At 42.9% G+C, this 19,189-nt stretch overlaps 1 protein-coding gene across 15 annotated transcripts; it reads left to right on the top strand.

Moving 5' to 3' along the window:
• The first annotated feature begins 3,146 nt into the window (after positions 1-3,146).
• LOC125540252 (uncharacterized) lies at positions 3,147-14,516 on the top strand. Of its 15 annotated transcripts, none has more exons than XM_087545336.1 (17): positions 3,147-3,923; positions 4,023-4,082; positions 4,188-4,237; positions 4,323-4,447; positions 4,546-4,597; positions 6,322-6,552; positions 7,057-7,259; positions 8,273-8,328; positions 8,818-8,992; positions 9,072-9,154; positions 9,525-11,768; positions 11,899-12,327; positions 13,077-13,257; positions 13,349-13,568; positions 13,907-14,043; positions 14,139-14,177; positions 14,282-14,516. In XM_087545336.1, the coding sequence occupies exons 11-17, from the start codon at positions 11,518-11,520 to the stop codon at positions 14,291-14,293; spliced, it is 1,269 nt and encodes a 422-aa protein (XP_087401462.1). In that variant the 5' UTR covers positions 3,147-3,923; positions 4,023-4,082; positions 4,188-4,237; positions 4,323-4,447; positions 4,546-4,597; positions 6,322-6,552; positions 7,057-7,259; positions 8,273-8,328; positions 8,818-8,992; positions 9,072-9,154; positions 9,525-11,517; the 3' UTR covers positions 14,294-14,516. The 15 variants fall into 15 exon arrangements, 11 of the variants coding, with proteins under 11 accessions (XP_087401462.1, XP_087401463.1, XP_087401461.1 ...); XM_087545337.1 differs by having other exon boundaries at positions 8,815-8,992; XM_087545335.1 differs by lacking the exon at positions 8,273-8,328.
• Positions 14,517-19,189: the final 4,673 nt, after the last annotated feature.

Here is a 19,189-nt window from a genome sequence, read left to right as displayed (position 1 = left end):
CCGGCTAGACCAGATCCCACTCGCCGGGGTGGTGCTCCTACCCCCCCCCCCCCCCTCCCTTGTCCTCACGGCGCACTCCGTCCATCCATCTAGCTCCACTCCAACGACGACCTCCCCCCTGAAAGCTACAACCAGCTGAGACAGAAGCTGCAACCGTCGTCTTTTTTTTGCTACTACCCGCGACGGATTTTGCTACATTCATCACGGCGGGTCTGCGACCTACTAGCGCGGTAGCTTTTTTGTTGCAACCGTCCTAAGATTTTGCTACTACCGGCGGGATTTTTGCTACATCCATCATATGTGGGGGAGACCGCGACCTGCGACGGCAACGACGACGAATTGGTGCAAACGGACATGGAAAAAAGCTTCAACCGGCCTAGTATAAGTTACAACCGATGGAGGAAAAAAGCTTCAACAGGCATGACAGAAAAGCTTCAATCCTTATGGAAAAGCTGGAAACAGCTACGGAAAAAGCTTCAACCGACCATGAAAAAAACTTCAAGCTAGAGCCAGCAATGGTTATGACGGCGAGGCTATGACGGGTTGACGGCGAGGACCTGCACGCGATTTTTTGCTGCAATCGACAATGGGAAAAGCTACAACCGGTGCCACGTCTTGCTACTCCCGGCAAAACCCGACGAAGGTTGAATAAAATTGTGGTCGGCGCCGTGACTGTCGACATGAATGGTTGTAGCGATTCATGTCACCGGTCGTAGCAAAAATGAACCATGGTTGAAGCAAAATACATCTGCACATGGATGATGAAGGAAAAAAGATTGGTTGGGCGTGGCCATGGCGACAGGGCTGCAGCGAGGGACAGCGGCGGAGCTGCAACCTGAGCTTCACCTGTCGCTGCTGAGAGCTACAACCGCAGGCGCAGCTGTTTCATGGGTCAAGGCGGCGACGAGGACATACGGCGAAGGTGGGGACTGGCGACGAGGACGGCCGGCGAGGATGGGGACCGGCGACGAGGACGGCCGGCGGGAGTGGGGACTGGCGACGAGGTCAGCCACCGGAGGGGAGAGGATGCGTGCACCGAGTGGGAGATGTGATTTCCAGCAAGAGGAAGAAGAAGCTGCAGGGCAAATCCTTTTTTTCCGCCAGATCCAATGGCCCACGCGGCTCAAATCCAACGGCCCTGACCCAACCGGTCGAACGGTTGGGCCGGTGCGCCGGCGCAGATTAGTGCCCGTTGGTAAACTGGCTCTTGTTACACTAGCAGCAACTGCGGTGGAGTGTATTCCTGTAACTGAAGTTCTAGATGACAGTATATATGTTCCTTTGGCCACCATGTTGGTAGCATTTCTGTTGTTTGGCCACACTGCAACTTTTATATACGAACAAATGTTTTGAGCTCCTCCTGTACTGGCACCAAAAGGTTTTCTAATATCCATTTTCCCCTTTGAAGCAAAAAAGAGGTATCAGGACACCCGTGTCTAGAACTCTAGATACACATTTATTTTCAACATTTACACCAACATACATCAATCCGTACTCAGCCTTCTCAATTTGTTTCGAATGTACAATTTCTTCGGTGAGCAGACAAACCCCATACAATAACACATCGAGCAATAAGGGAATTATTCCTAAATAGTACAAAAAGGATGAAACATTGGCCTACTGTTACAACCTCATATTTGAAACATTGGCCTTGCAGTCAGCTGAGCTTTTTGTGGATGATCGGCAACTAAGAAAGACGGGCAAGTACAATGACACCGGAAGTGTGATCAATGCGCCCTTAGGTTTCCGCTTCTCCCGGATGACCGCTTCTTCAATCATCGGCAACTTCTGATGAATCTTCTTTCATATGTAGTTCACATCACCATCTTCTGGGGCAGAGCCCTTGCTACTATGGTGACTGTTTTTGTACTCAAAGATATGCTGGATTTCAGCCAGGTTTCTTCTGAATTCATCCTTCTGCCGCTTGGGGATATTCCTTAGGTAGTTTGTTAGCCATTTGGGGATATTCCATGCTTCCTTCCCAAAGGCTATGCCCCGTAGCAAAATGCACGAGCAATTACCCAATATGGAGTCCAGGTAAAAAAAAAAAGGCTGCACGCAGCCGCTGCCTCCTCCTCCAAAAAGAAATCTAGGTTTTCGGGCCTCTTGTCGGCGCCGCCGCAGCGTGGCCCTAGGGCCATGGGGCCGGCGTGAGGACTACGTTGTTAGTCATTACTTTAAGATTTGTTATGATTTGTGTCCTGTTTATGAAGGCGAGAGGGCAGCGGCTCACTAAAGATGGAATAAAGGTCTACCGCCTAGCCCCCATTCCGGTGGTGCATCTAGCATCGTTGGTAGGCATGTGGAGGTGTGTCTCCTGCAACCTATCCTCGGTGGATTTGCTCATATCTGTTTGTTGCACGCCTATGTTTTGGTGGTGCGTCTAGCATCGTTGGTAGGCGTGTGGAGGTGTGTCTTTGGGTTGAATCCTTTCGATCTACATTATTCGTCATTGGCGACGGTTGCTACTGTGCGCTGGTCCGATGGGTCCTTAGCACAACGACTTTTCGACTGTCTACTACAACAAGTTGTGTTCGACTTCGGCGAGGAAGGGGTGATGACGGCAACATGCTTTTGGCTCGCTTCAGCTCTTGTAGTCGTCGCTAGGTGGTTTACAGATATGGATGTAATTTTTATTATTTCTGGTGTTCGTTATACTTCCATGATCAAAGATGGATAAATCGGAAGTTTTCTCGCATATTAAAATACCTAGGATGGAAAAAAAGACAAAAAAGAAAAATGCCGTTCAAAGCTAACCTCCATCTCAGTACAACGAGAAGGGGTTTACTATGGAGAGTGTGATAATATTTGTAGAAGCAATAACTATGAAAGATTATGAATTATAGTAGGGTTAGTTTAATTTGTGTTGGCTGGTCACCTTCGTGGGCTTTCACGCGGAATTTTCTATGATGGCTTCGTCGACCCGGCAACGCTTGAAGCTCTTGCATGCAGCGAGGCACTAGTCCTCGCCATGGATCTTCAAGACTACTCCATTGAACATATAAACCCTGAAGAACTCCTAGGCAGGACCGAGCTAGCCACGTCGCCTCTAAATCGCTGCTGCCATCGCTTGTAATTTCGTGCCCCGCCAAAGGCATTTTAGTAATTTCACGTACAGGCAAGTACAGGTGTATAAAACTCACCCGCTGCAATGGAGAAACCCTAGCCGTCACCCGCCCCCGCGCGAGAGCGACTTAACCCGCGTCCCCCCGTGAGCCCCTTGCCGCCGCCACCCCTCCCCTCTGCCCCATGCCGGATCTGCCTGCCGCCGCCGCCACCGCTCTCCTCTGCCCCGTGTCGTATCCTACCTCCTCCTCCCGCTACCCTCATCCCCTCTTGCCGCCATCGGGTCCTCTCCTCTCCCCATCGGTGCGAGTGCGTGGGTCGCGGCGTGCGGAGAGCGAGGAGAGGGAGAGGGCAGACGCGTGAGGAGGAGGAGGCCACGGCCATCGGCTCCTCTCCTCTCCTCGTCGTCTCCTCCCCTCTCCCCGTCGGCACCAGCGCGCTGGTCGTGTGGCGTGATGTGAGCGAGGAGAGGGAGGGGGAAGATGCGTGAGGAGGAGGAGGACCAGGCGATGGCGTGCTGCTGGAGTGGAGGAGTGGTCGTCCGCTGCACGTCGTCGTTGTCCCCATACCCAATCTGGCAGCGGCAGCTGCAGGCCAGTGCGTGCGTCAGCTAAAGGAGCATGAGTGAAGAAGTCCTCCTCCAGAATCTTGCCGAGATGCTCCTCTCTCTTTGCGTCTTCTTTTTCCTCTGTACTTTGTTTTCACAGTATTTGCCCTATCCTGTTTGATGATTTGTTCATGAGCTAATTTGTTCTTATTGTGGTTCCACTTCTATTTCTATCTCGCAGGATTTTGTTCCAATGACACGTTGCTGACTATTTGAGTTTTTGGAATTTAATGAAATTCTGCTCAATCAGGTAAACCTTTTGTTTTGACCATTTGCCGTTAGAATATTTGAGGCACTTGACTAGACAGCGTATACCAAGTAGTTCATCAATTTTCTTGCTGGCCTGTAGTGTCCGCCATCATGTAATTTTAGGACCAAATTCAGAGAAAACAGTCTCATTTCTAAGAAGGTATGATCTATATCTGCTTGTTCGCCTCTATGAAATTGTTGAAGAACCTGTCAATCCAACGGATTCAGTTGCACAATATTCGATTTGATGGTTGACAATATGCAGAGCATCTTGAGAGCCTCCTTCATGTTCTGGATAAAGCAGCTGACGAAATAGTACGCTGATCCCGTCCCTTGTTGACGATGAATTTGCCTTGAGCACTGCGGTTTTGTCAATTTGGCTGAGCTTGCTGTCCTCTAGGTTTTATGTACAGAGTTCTTAGAAATGAAGCAGCTGCAGAAAAGGGACATCCCGAGGAGAGGTACACCAACGCCTTTTTTGGGTACGGACCAGAGGACTCACATTTTGTTTAGAGCTCACTTAGTGTAAGCTTCAAATGTCAAAACACCCATGACATCTCTTTGTCTTCCAGAGACTGTATGTTTTTTCTATTGAATTAACACGTGAATTCTTTTACTAGCAGAAGTGACGATATTGGATCTGGTTTTGGTCATTTTGGAATTGCTGTTGAGGATGTAAGATTCTCTCTCCATTTTTTCTTTTTTCAGTTGTTGACGTTCAGTACTATGTCAGTCCATCTAATATTGTTACTTCTGCTTTCTGTAGTTAAGCAGCACTAATTGTTTATCAAGTATAAGTAGCTCATCTATTGCTTCCTCCAACACGATTGAGCTTAGTTTCAGATCCGCCACAAGTTCAAACACGATTGAGCTGATGGGTCGTGTTGGAACTAATTTTGTTATTAGTGCTAGGTTTAGATTATTTCTTCTTTTTGAGTTAGCCAGGTAGCGTAGCAGATAAATACGCAGTGGAAGCATGCGTACTTAGTTGTGGCAGCGCCGCGTGAGCTTCCAGTTAGTTATCTGCAGATACTTGGGTTGGACTCAAGCATATACGTGCAGTTAGCTAGCGTAGGAATAACCGGATCAAGCCAATGTGTGTGGCTGGCCGTGGTGTGTGCATGCATGGCAGGAGTGGTGCGCGTGTGTGCATGCTAGCTAGGTAGTTAGTGGGTCAAAGTAGTGGCGTGAGTTTAGACGGCACTGGTGCTGGCCCTGTGTATATATAGTTTGCATTGCGTAATAGAATAAGCAGGCCGGGAGGGCTGTGGAAAAATATAGGTTTGTGTCACCAAGGAGGAGAGCTCTCGGCAAAGCCGGTGCTGGTTTCTTCCTTGGGCATGTGTGTACGTGTGTGTTCATGAGAGTGTTCTTGTGTTCTTGTGAGAAACCATATACGAGAGAAGAGAGAGTTGAGAGGAAGAAGAAGAGCGGCGCTGCGAGGATGAGGCGGCGCCAACAGGTTGGGGGCCGCCGGTCGAGGCGGAGGGGAGGAACACCTCCCTCCCTGACGCCATCCTCGCCATCTGTGTCGCAGGTGCTGCCACAGAAATTTGTTGTGCCATGGTCTTTTTTCAGGGGGGAAATGGTACCTTATTTACTATTTAGTTGACTACATGCTTCCTGAGGTGCCTTTGTTTCGAAATAGTCATAGAATATGATTTTCAGATTATTTATTTGAAAGCATATATTGGGCATACAACTGAAATCTCCTTATGTTGGAGTCGATTTCCACCACCCTTAAATTCCCTTAGTATGACTCTTTATATAACCTTTAAGGCAAATGTGAAGTTAACTCAAGAATTTGCCAGGTGATTATGCACTGACACTTCATTTTATCTCTATGATCTCCTCATGAAAACAATCATAGTGCAGGATGTTGTTCCCCAATTTGTCATTTATCTTTGAATATCCCTTTATATTGGGGCTACTACCTATCTAGCTCACTGAGTGTTATCCAAAGTGCTCTTCTAGCTTACACTGAATGATACAAAGGTGTCTTCTCTGCCTTTGTTTTATATTTTTGCTAAACATGCTGGTATGTATCTTCATTTGTATATCATCTCCTGTGTTTTGTGATACTTCGCCGGATTCTTTGTTAATAGTTTGAATAAAGTCTCTTAAACAATCTGATTAAAGGATAGCTACAATGAATACATGTGTAGCTAAATCTAAATGCATATTGTTTTGGCTAAGAGTTAAATCCATATACCTACATTGTTGTTGTTTTAATTTTCCTCAGTTGCACCAGTGTGATACTACTTTTCATGCCTCTGCTAATTAACGGAATAGTTGTTATAAAGGTCTGATGCGTGACGAAATCCTTGGATTTGCAAAATTACCACTCTGTTTCTCTTAATATCATTTTCTTTTGATTCAAATTTGCTCTTGTTTCGCAGGGGCGCCATAGCTAAAATCTGACGTGAGAAGTGCAGCCACGACAATGGGCAGCCGAATAAAAAATATAGGGAGACACAAGGAGAATATAACTGGTCATACTTCAACAATGGCCACACTACTTATGATGGTTCAAGAGAAGATATCCGTGATACTGAGCCTGGTGATGAGGACATCAAGACAAAGATATTAATTCACAACTCTGCTGTTGATAGGTTGTACAAATTTACAAGGTACCACTATTTCTTTCTATGTATAAATTTGTGAGCACAGCTACTTGGAAATTCAGCGATTCATGGTGGAAGCAAGTTTTTTTGTTTTCCTTTAGTCATTTCATCATGTGTTCACATCTTAGTTTCTTGCATTATGGAATTATTTTGTGACATCAGACATGTATTCTTGCCATTAAAGTGTGACAGATGTGCCATAGAAAAGGTGTCATCCATCGGGACCTTAAACCAGAGAACTTATATGCGAACAACAAGGAGAGTTCTCCTCTAAAGGCAATTGATTTTTGTCTATATGTGTTCTTTAGGCCGGGTATGCTCAGTAGACAACTGATGCTCAAGAACATACGTTTGCAGCTTATAATCTTGACATGCTAAAATAAGTGATGTAGATCTTCCTATTTTTTCTCTGGTTTGTGTAGTAATTTCAAGCCTACCAATATATATGTTACACAGTGAAGTCCTGAATCTACTGTTATGACAGAATTTGAATTTCATTGACTTCTGTAGGCACCATGATATGTAACTTATGTTTGTTGCTTCGGAGAGTACTGCCATGCTGTCATGGTCTTCAAGATGTGGAAGGTGACTTTTGCTTGATCTAGAGTGGATGTTGAGTTGCCTTGTGGTGGCAGTAGACAAGGAAGTCGCCCATCGATTGATCTTGAGATGGCCATGTCCCTGCATTGCGGACGCTGAAGACAGTGTGTGTGGTATGAGCCCTGTCTCCTCCAACTTATATTTTGGAAGCATGTTTTCATCACTATCCGCGCCAAATTTTCTGCTCATCCAGTCCTACAATGTGTTCCTCCTATTCCATGGTTGTACCATTTTTGCTGTGCTCTGTTTGAGTGTCTGGCATCCTCTCTCTGCCTCAGACAAGAGATGCACTAGCTGCGAGGAGATATGGAAGGGCCAGTTTGGAATCTTCATGGAACTACTGAATTTGAACGCATACTTTGGCCTCTTTCTGGTCCAGCGTTTTTGCATCAACATTTGAATCATTTTTTATAAATGTCTTGAGAATATGGTGATTACGGTTGTCTGATGTTCAATTCTGTTTTTAGCAAATTATTCAGGAAGCCACCATCCTTAGTTGAGGCTGATGAGTGGAGGAATTATGTAGTACTGGTGGCACGCAGTTCACACTCCAACCCAATTCGAGTTCATCTCCCGTCAACCCTACTGCACACCGCCGACAAATAACCCTGCGACGCTAAATCCCTTTGTTCCATGGTCTGATGAATTTAACAGAAAGCCTCAAATAGACCGGCTTGATCCGTAATGTTTCATCAAGAAAAATGTTTTTTTTCGTGTCTCTCGTTCTGCACTACTCTTTACCAAATTATATATTGTAGGGAGCCTAGGAGAATCAGCTAGGGTTATGCATCACCTGAAGTGGCACCCTGCAGCAAGCTTGCGTTCACTACATACAGTTCACATCGATTGTTTATAGGAGCTTTATAGAAGTTCTTCCATTGACCCCTATGTTTGCCAACGGAGTTAGTTGATGATTCCTACATGGAGAGGATTCCGATGTTGTATATTGTTTCTTACAAACCAATAAATGGTAGCTCTCAGATTAATAATTCTCTCTCTATATGTAATAATTCTCTCTTTGAATATTAATTAAAGGAATGTCTGTTGGCATTTAAGTTTTACGAGCTTGTCGATTTCTTCAAATCATTATAATAGAGTGTGTAATATTTCCTTGGTATATCTGTAGTAAGGTATCGCCTACTTGGAGATATAGAGGTTTTTAGGACACCACACACATTTATGGTATGTTGAAAAGGGAACCAGATCTATGTTTTTAATGTTTAACATTCATATGAAGTTTTTCTGCAAATGTGACCATGGAATCCATATTTCTAGGTTCGCTTTTAATAATATGCATGATCTTTCATTTGTAGTTCCAGAGACCTGCTACATATTCATAATTTCATACTCCCTCCGATCCGTAATAAGTGTCGCGGGTTTGAAATAAGTTGAACTAACCTTAGTTCAAAACTACGATGCTTATTATGGATCAGAGGGAGTAATATATTTTCAGCTGCACATCAGAGTGCCATTTCATCTATTTTCATTTAAAGAAGTGAGTAGTGCACATTGTTAATGATATAAATATTGTCAGTGACCAAATTAATAGATTTATGCATTCGATTGTATGTACCAGAATTTTTAGAGTACATGCTTGGCACTACATCTACTACTCTTAAGATTATGTGGTGCTGCCTTGCTGACCCAAATGTCTGGGGTCTCTTTAAGGAGAAGCCAGATGGAACAAAACATGATAAAGGTCATTTGCCTTTCTCTGGGTAATATCGAAGTGACTGCTCGGCTACTAACCAACGTCTCACCTTTTGTTTCATTGTGTATGCTGTCAACTGGCACTGAAGAAAATAGTGATTTGTTGCTAACTGACATAGTGAAAAAAAAAGAAGAGGTATAGTTGAATCAATAGTACTTTTCCATAAGCATGTCTCATGTAGCTAAAAATTTGCATCTTTTTTCTCATCATGTAGAAAAATTAGCAACGAGTCGTCCTTGCCTGCACACTCCCACAGTTGACAGGCAAGAAGGGCAGGAATTAAATCAGTAACCTCATGTATATAGATTCCATCTTCTACTCACCTTTCTAAGAAATTCTTTTGCGTTTGTTTTTCAGCATGTGGTTTGTTGGATCTAGCCAGAACTGGTTACCATGATTTATCTATTGGCTCGCATTGGGAAAATAATTATGCTTTTCCTTTTGTTATAGTTCAGCCAACAATAGAAATAGGCAACATCATGTTAGTTAAATGCAACCGTTATGGTTCTATGATATTATGATATTGGTACGGCTTGGTCCATCAAACATCACTTGTTGTCTACTTATTCTTTGCTGACTTCCTTTTTTTATCTCTTATGAAGAAAGGTTATTACTCACTTTATTTATGATGTCCTGTTTCTTGTCTCACGTTGCATCATTTCAACAGGTGTGAGTCTTTTGGTGGTGCCTTTTGGAGATAATAGTTATGTAACAGAGATAATAGACAAAAAACAAAGAAGAATTATCGGGTACTCAACTATGATATGGAAGGCATTTCTGCTTTTGTCAATGACAACCCACCAAATACACCCATCACGAAGAGTTGCTTAGATGTTGAGGTCATTTTTCATACCAATGGAACATGTAGCGATGACTCTACCTGATGTAAATGACTGCATAACTTAGTTAACATAAGCTGAATGACCAGAGCTATCTATATGATGCATTTCTGCCTATGTAGCTTTGCTTATCATGAACTGATCTCATGCCTTTCTTTTGGCCTATAAACCCACCATGCATTGTAGTATATAATATTATGTATGAACAGTGACTGTGTATGAACATCATACCTAGATATTTATCTTCTTATGCTTCAAGTATTTTATGATTGGTCTCTAAATATTCTTACTTGCATGGTTTGAAAGCTCGGTTTGCTCTCGCCCTTTGCGCCATTGGCGCAACTGGTCAGGATTAATTTCATTGCTCAAAACTTGTCAGAAATATCTTGGAAATTTTCACATATACTACTACTTATATAATAAAACTTTGTGAAAATGACTTTTCAGGAGTATTTGACTGCCCTTTTCCAGATTTGGTTTCAAATATGCCCTGAGTTTGGGTTTGAACTGTAAGCCGGTGATATGAAATTCTGAAATTCATTAATCTTTCACAAGAGTTTGTAAATAACACATGACTCGGAGATATAGCATGGAGTATGACTTAGACGTGTCAAACTATTTTAAAAATTTGTTTGCAGATAACTCTTGGTTTGGATCAGTTTTTTTCGTCTTAGAAAACATGTATCATCACGAAATATTTTAATGCACATTCTTACAATACTTGGCCTACACTTGGCCTTTGCGCCATTGGCGCAACGGGTCATCTAGTATGCATTGCATCTGACTCATCTGAAGTGGTGGCAAACACTCAGACCTTTGCTCTGTGTTGATATGTTGCTATACTTCGTGAAATAAATCATTGACAGGGATCGTTTCGAGCAACCAGGGTTATTCATGAAAAGCGGGAGCACAATGTAGAAGCTCATTCTTCGGCTAAGGCTGCTACTTCATTTTCTTCCGGACGCCATGTGTGGCTTACTGTCTTGCCCGATATCATATGTATGCCTATGACCATTGATTAATAAAGGTCTATAGTTTCTAAAAAAAATTACTCTCCTGGTAGCGAGCGCAAACATATAAAGCTTCGTTAAGTATGTCTTAAAAACATAAAGCTTCATTAAGGTAGATTAGCTGGCAATCCTTTTGCACCGTTTTAGGAAGCTTTCGATGGTTTTTTTTGGTTATTCTTTCCTTTGCTATTTTTTTTCTGCTAGGTTTTTGTTCTGTTTTATTTTTCTTTTATTTTTGGGTTTTCTTTAAATTTATATTTTAATTTTTTTCATTGTATAATTCATGACCTTTTCAAATCCGTGAACAAGTTGAAAAATATTTTTAAAATTCATTGAATGTATTTTCGCATTCATGATTTATTAAATCCATGAACTTCTAAAATTCTTAATAAAATATTTAAAACTGTGAATGTTATAGTATCAAATGTGTGAATTTTTCAAATACGCAAACGTTTTCTAAATCCATTAACATTTTTTCAATTAAAAAAACATGAGTTCTCAAACTTTTTTAAACAATATCTTTTGAAATTCATGATTGTTTCAAATGCGTAAATAAACAGTATCGGTTTCTTCTAATCTAGAAAAAAAAAGATCGAGTGGTGAGAAAAAAGTTCGTGCCAGCGACGGACTGCTATTAATTTTGGCTGCGGCCCACGAACGTCCGAGGGAAAGGGCTGGGCGGCGCCTTCACGAAGCGCCGGGAGACGCGCGCCTCCCGTCGAAATAGCCGTCCGATTCTCCTCAATCTGAGAGGATTATCCCGTAATTGAAATCTGCAAACCCCAATCGTCTTCCTCCGGCGGCGGCTCTCATGGCGTCCAAGGCGCTTCTTCCTCGGGAGTGCCTCCCCCGGCGCAGTCCCCGCGGCGGCTTGGAGCCGATTACAGTCTACGTCCGCGTCGACGAGGAGGGGAACTATCACCCGAGGTACATCTCCGCCAAAGTTGGGCGAGTGTTCCGAGATCTCCAGGATCTTAAACAAGCAGTCCGTACATTCTACACCAGCCTCTACATCGCCCGTCACCTCCTAAAGAGGCCTCTGGCTCCGCCGCCGTCTCCGACGTGTGTACCTCTCCCTCTCCCTCTCGAATCTTATCTTCTACTTATTCCAGTTTATTACTGTACTACTTTATTTCATTTCACTGATCGATCAATGGAAATTCCAATTTATTTTGATTGCTTTTCCTGCCAGCGACGAGGTATTCCAGTTCAAGTTCGTGGTGGAACCTGCAGCAGATGTGTCGTCCCTCAAGGCTAGTACATCATTGGAGGAGAAATCGTCCGGTTCCGACAAGGTTCCTGATGAGAAGCCTGCAGAGGTGTCTTCCCTCAAGGACTCGCTCAAGGCTACAACATTGGAGGACAAATCGTCTTCCTCTGGGCAGCAGCCGGATCAGGACACGGTTATGGCCTCACCACCATCAGCGAACTGCCTTGCCTCACCTTCTGGACCAGGCATTTGGCAACGAGAACGACAGGACTGGTGTTTCGGATATTACATCAGGCTTGATCTTAAGGGATCTTTCCACACATATCCGAATGCAGGCGGGCCGTTTAAGAGCTTAGAGGAAGTCGATAAGGCTATGGATCGCTATTTTCATCAACATCGGGATCCAAAGCTGTAAATCTCCTCAACTCAATTCTGGATGAATGTTCATCGCTCTTACCATAGTGCATATCTGCTATTGACTCGTTATGTCGAATTTAATAACAAATGACTTTTCAAGCTGGATTCCTCTGATAACCTAACAATTTGATTGTAGGAAACACAACTAGTATACAATGATGATTTGTAGTATATCCCTGTTTCGATGGCACCAAAAGTTAGTGGTATACTTTTGTAAATGTATTTGCGAGACAGTTGTTTAAATAGTGCATGTATGTATGTATGTATAAATCATAGAAATAGCTGAAACTAATATAGTACTCCCTCTCTCTGGAAATACTTGTCTGAGGAATGGATGTATCTAGATGTATTTTAGTTTTAAATACATCCATTTGTATCCATTTCCACGACAGGTATTTCCGGACGGAGGGAGTATCACACACCTCTATTTCTGTCAATTAATGGTGATAGCCAGAAAGTTCGTCTCTGTTAGTTAACTAGGCCAAACAGTTTGCAACCTTGAAATCAAAAAAGGGATAGCTTTTTCTCTAGGAGTAACGCACCGAGAACTTATACACATGTGAACAATCCTGGTTTTCTTTTCAGGTCTTGTTCTTGTTGCTCACCAGTCTGCAACCTTCTGTCCAAACTAGTGCATCGTAGTCCTACTGATAACATTAACTTTTGTACAGTATAACTTACTATTGTCCACTTCTGAGAAAGTACAAGCTACTAACCATATACAATGCTCTGATCTAAATTAGGCTAATGAATAAAGGTGGGGTTCCGTCACGAGAGATTTCTATAGAAAAAGCTCGTTATTGGCCTGATGGCAGAAGGAAGAAGCTTTCCAGATCCTATATCATCAAGCAATTCCATAATCAAATGCGCCGATTACTTCAAGCTTTGGTGGACAAGCATAATGAGGATCACAGCCTTTCGGGGGTTTGCTCTCTCTCCTCTCTATCTCTCTCTCTTTCTCTCATTGTTTTATCCATGCAATAGTTGTTGATCAGACCCATGCTTCTTACGATAGGATCTTGCATATGAACTCAAAGATGTTTTGCACGCCACAACAATTTCTGAGGGGCGTACTACATGCTACTATCATCTCAATTTCACGGTGACTAAAGGAGCTGGTGATTCTAACACTGGCATTGAAAACCTTTTCTTTGCGGAAGTCAAATGTGTGCTACAAGGAAAAGAAGAGGAATTTTCGGTCACCTGTTTCTGCCCGGTTGAATCTACCGATAATGGTACATTCTACCCTTTTCTTAGATTTTGAGTATTGATGAAATGCATTTTGTGGTTGGCACCAACTTGAGATTATCTGTTACATATAGCCATAAATGTGTTTCTGACCACAGCACTTGATCTTTAGTTTCGTGAGTTGTTAGTTTGCCCCTTGCTTAGATCCGTGAGCTTTAGATTTGTGAACATTTTCAAACTGGTTCATGCATGGCCATGACTGATGTGTACAAAGAAAATCTTTTACTTTCAGTACTTAAAATAGTCAGCAATTATGATGTAGTATTGGTGCCTGGTTGGTTACCTTGCAGTTAACTCTTTTCTTGTGTTTTTTGTTAATATAAAGGATACTGCTATGGTTGTACCATGCATAGGGATGTCAATATGAAGCACCCCATCAGTGCCGATGCATACCTTGCCGGTCAGGTGAAGGCGGGATATTATTGTTATGAAGGCTGCAGCAGCGACTCAGACGACGAAAATGTATGAACGATACCATCTTTAATTTTTTTGCTGAGCCTTGTACCATTCTTGTTGCTTTGCTGTTAACTATACATGTGTTTCACCCTCTTTTGCAGATGGAAGCTAAGAAAGGAAAGGTAAGATATATTTGGACGGTAATGCCATTCTTTGACACTCTGACGTTAATTAGTACAACTAACACAATGCTCCTGGTTACTTGGTTGGTTGTAAATCGTTTCTCGTGTATTTATTTCTGTAGGACGGTTGCTGATAAAACGTGTATGAAGATGTTGACGCAGCCTCCGACTATGAGGGCTTTTGACGCCGACAACATGACTTTTGACGACGCCAAAACCTACGTTTAGCTAAAATAAGTAGACGTAGCATAAAATTTGAGATGAGCATAGCACAACAAGGCCAGCTTGCCTCCATGTCAGAGAAAAAACAACTTGATTGCTCCTACTTTCGTACGCAACATCTATGCTAGTACATAACTAAGAGGACTACGAAAAATGACGGGTGATCACTCGACGGCCGCCGATGCACATTTTATACATCGCTTCACTTCTTTGAAGAATGAATTGCTGCCGTGTTCACCATGCAAAGAACGTTTTTGATGCAAACAACATACGGCAGCAAATACAACATAGATGTGCGTTCTCGTTTCATACTAACCTGGGTGGATGTGATAAAAACGCCATGGACAAAGCGGTCGCTAGGATGGAGATATGAACACCAAATGAAACATAGATAATTCCCAATATTAATATGTGACAGCATCTCTACTAAATAGGGAATAATTATCTCTATCAATAAGCAGAAGCAAACAACTGAAAAAAGATAACCATCTCATTTCAATCCTTACATTCACACGCCAATTTGGCCTCACCTCCGCGCCCCAGCCTCACTTTTGAAAGCCTGCAAGAGCGCGAGAGATGGGAGTAAGCACAATATCCTGCAATCAAATGAAAGAGAGTCAGGGAGCAATTAGCATTTTTGTCGTGCTCCCCTGCTCAGACCATATTGGTGCCGCCACATCTCGTTCAGAAAAAAAAGCAGTAGCAACAGCACCCAATCCCCATGGAGATATCTCAAGCAAGGTGCCCCTTCTCTTCTGTACACATCACCACTCCTCACCATCCAGCACCGGCGGAGCCTCATAGAGGCCAAACAGATCATGACCCTGCCTTCCAAAACTGCAAACAAAAAATTACTACTATGCATACTAAGTGTTTGATCCAACCCATTAGTGAATAATACTCCTCCCAACCCCATTATTAGTACTACCTCCGTCTAGGTGAATAAGTCATTTGCGTAGTTCTAGGTCATCGATTTGAGCAATTAAATATGTGTTATATGTCATGAAAAATATATCACTAGATTTCTACACGGATGTAGTTTTTAGATATATATTTTTTGTCACGTATAATACATATTTAGATAGTTAAATCATTGACCTAGAACTACGCGAATGACTTATTCACCGAGACGGAGGTAGTAGATGAATACCCTCGATGGATACACACATGCATATTCGTGTGTGAAGCTAGCTAGCTACTCCATGCAACTTGATTGAATGTTGTACGAGCAGCTTCCTGCTGCATGTGCACATAATGCTTGCTTACTGCTACATTAGATGGATTCACCCGGCTGGTGGCTGCCTGCTGCATATGTTGGCATTAGGTCGATTCGCCCCCTGCTTGCTGCTGCGCCTACACGGACCATCTCATGCTATGCGCGCAATCGGCAAGACGATGAGCTGACGACCGTTGATGAGCCAAGCTGCCAAAGGATGGAAGGAGTATATGTTCGATTACAGTGTAATTTTACTTCTAGGCTATTTTGAATTAAAAATTTGCTTTGAGTTGAAAATTTGCCCCCTTCCTCCTTGATTGCTTGCCACGCTCCGCCACTGCCATCCAGCGCTGCTCCTCCTCTTCTACATCCATCTCCCACAAGTGGCTTGCGTCACCCCTCCCCCAGCTCCCACCTATCAACGGATGGCCGTGCTCCACCCGCACCCTCGTCGCAACGCCCGTGCTCCAGCCACACTTATGAAGCCGCATAGAGAGCTCAGGCTCCCTTCCTCTTCCCTGACCGTGGCAAGGGTGAAGTTGCCGCCCCGTGCTCCCTAGACCTCCATCCGCCCGTGATCCATCCCCCTACCATCCAGAACGGGCATACAAAAAAACGGGGCCATCCTGTACTCCCTTTCCCTCCTCCACAACCAAGCAACTGCCACATGCTCGTCCACCAAGCGTCAACTGTGGCGCCCGGATCGAGCATGGATGCACGCGCCGCCTGCCGGATCTGGCACGGATGCGCGCGGTGGCTCCTGACTTCCCTGATTTATGGGAGATGCCGTGTTGGGCATGTGATGCCCTGTCGATCGATGGGGTGAGGGAGGCTAACGACATGAAACGACAATGTACTCCCCTTTAATAGTAGAGATATATGGAATTTTTTATTATAAATTCTTGATCAACCAATATTTAGCACCTGGGGAGCTGGGCCAATAAATAAAGCCTACATGCTACAAAACGAATAGGAAGGGCTCATATGGACACAAAATCAAGCATCTATCCCCATTGGATGTACATATTTTAAGCACGAGCACTTTTGAGTTTCAGTTATACAGGTTGTTTTAGTAAATTCGAAGTGCAAATGTGTGATATATTAAGAGATTTACTCACACTGCATATGCAGTACATGAGCGGCAGCCGGCAGGCATAGCAAAAAAAGGAGATTCTAAACTTCACAGAAAACACAAGATCACCTTCCAATCTGAGTATAAAAGGGTCTCATTCAGATCCAGAAATATCATAAAAAACATGTCTTTTAGGAGGCATATCTAGGAGTTTTTCTGATGATGGTGAAACAAATCCCTACATTACATATAGTTTTTAGTATCGCAAGGAGCGTACAGTTGACAATATACAAAATGGTACACCAATAACAAAAAGACTGCCCTTTTTTACTAACCTAAATTTGATCTTCAATTTGGCTCCTGACTTCAAGTAGAGGTCAATATAGCAGCAGTAGGAGCTGCATAATAGAACATACAATTTATACTAAGCAGGCAAAAAGAAGGAATGACTGAACAGATAAGCAATCTAGGCAGACAATTAAGATGTTACTACAGAGCCTAGCTAGCTGCTCAGGTTTATCAATAAGCTCACGGCATGGTCCTTCCCTGTCATATGCATTTGCATAGAGCAATCCAGAATATGCACATAGAAACATTACCATGCAATGATTTACATCCAGGTTGAATAGATTATAGCCAAAAATTTAGTATGAATGTCACCTGCCCTTCGTACTGATCGCAGTAAATAAAAACATATAATTTGATACATTTTTTTCTTCTGTTACGGTCTAATGACATGGTTGGTACAATTTAACATACCTTCCCTAGTCCAAAGGGGACACAAGCTTCTATTGATAGTCCAAAGAGGCTAAGTATGCATGCTTAAACAATACACCATGTCTATTTAGTCACATGTGAGCTCTTCTTGATCATGAAAGGTACCAGCCGTACCAGGTACCACAAAAATAGTTCAGCACCATCCAAATTAAATAAGGACCGAATAAATTGGCAATGAATCCTAATGCAATGATTGGAATAAGAATAAGACAAAAAAGAGAAGCAACATAATAAACATAGAAAGATTAAACGGACAGGTGATATAATGTCTGCCTCTTCTCGGAAAATCTAATGGCAACTCTATCAATTTCAAGTACTCTTATTATAGATAACATCAGCATAAAACTTATGTATATCTATTGATTCAAGGCTACGGATTTCTTTCTTGAAAAGGAAGACAATTTATATATGAAAGGTAGCGGCTTTCATCGAAAAAGATTCTTGCTCCTGACACATAATTTCTTTACTGGTTTCTCAGCTACGGAGAAGAAAACGATTTCTTACCCACACACAGAACCAATGGGCACCAAGAGCATTTGCTCATTTCAATTGACTTGATGCTTCAAAAAAGTGTCTCCTCTGCCCGAACAACTGAACAAATGTTGAAAACTCAGAGGCCATGGCATGCTAGAAAGGGAGGGAGGGAAAGGAGAAAATATTACATGAACAGCAGCTCGGGTCTCCCATGTCAGCTCACCCCCTCAAGCAGGCCCAGATCTCTTTCCTTGCGCCCGTTCAAACAATCGATCCGTCCGTTGTATGCAGGGGATTCCACAAATGCGAGCCATGGCGGTGAACCTGCAGAGCAAACACATGCAATGACTGAAATGAATGGGATGCTTTTCTCGGTTCTTCGAGGCCCATGCATACTCGAACAGATTGATACCTGTGTTCATCCTCCAAACAGGGCACGGCCGGCACGGTCTCCTCCAATCAGTGCAACGCGACCACACCCTGCTCTGTTCGGCGGCGTCTGCGTCATCGGTGGGGATCCGCAGCAGCGGCGGCGGCCGTGGGGATCCGTGGCCAATTCTTTTAATAATCAAACATGACTCTTGCATAAGTGATATCAGTATCCGATTAAGATGATTTTTTAAGGCACCAAAATAAGAACTGGGTGAAGACAACAATAATATATATTAGTATCCGAGTAAGATGATCTAGCTAAATACATGTGGGTTGCCACAGAATAACTCCTCTTGACATGCACGTCAATTGCCTCCCTTTAATAGCCCTCCCTTTAATAGCCCCTAATGCATAAGTTTACAACTACAAGTCGTGCTTGGGAACAAGATCACAAACATATATTTATTTCATTGATCAAAATAGATTTATAATAACTTATTTCATTTGTCGAAATAGACCAGTAATCCTAGAAGAAGAAAAGTAATATACAACATATATTATAACTCCGCACTACGGTCAACCAGCTACATCACCCATGCGGCTTCACCTTCGACAACTAATAAAATTTCTAATATCATCCACCTTGAATAATATAATAACATTCACTTTCATTTTATTTTTATCTTGGAGCCTCATGGTCACATGTTCTAGGAATTTTTAATTTCAGACAGCAATGGTATCTACCAGCAACAAGATTTCTAGATGTCCAGAAATGCAGTATATTTCTGTGTATGGCATCATCAGAATTATCCATGCCATTATAGGATCTATCAATTCAAAATAAGTGAAAATAATGGGTGTTATCCCAGTTTGCGAAATTGATGAAGTTTTACCTTG

Source organism: Triticum urartu, chromosome 2A, assembly GCF_056163025.1.
Source record: "Triticum urartu cultivar PI428250 chromosome 2A, HENAU_Tu73, whole genome shotgun sequence".
Classification (NCBI taxonomy): domain Eukaryota; kingdom Viridiplantae; phylum Streptophyta; class Magnoliopsida; order Poales; family Poaceae; genus Triticum; species Triticum urartu.
This window is presented reverse-complemented; position numbering and strand designations above follow the sequence as displayed.

Excerpts from the sequence above, each read along its gene's own strand:
- LOC125540252 (XM_087545339.1), top strand. The coding sequence starts at position 11,518 with ATGGCGTCCAAGGCGCTTCTTCCTCGGGAGTGCCTCCCCCGGCGCAGT. Across the intron at positions 12,328-13,076 it reads CAACATCGGGATCCAAAGCT|GCTAATGAATAAAGGTGGGG; the intron begins GTAAATCTCCTC and ends GATCTAAATTAG. Across the intron at positions 13,569-13,906 it reads GGTTGAATCTACCGATAATG|GATACTGCTATGGTTGTACC; the intron begins GTACATTCTACC and ends GTTAATATAAAG.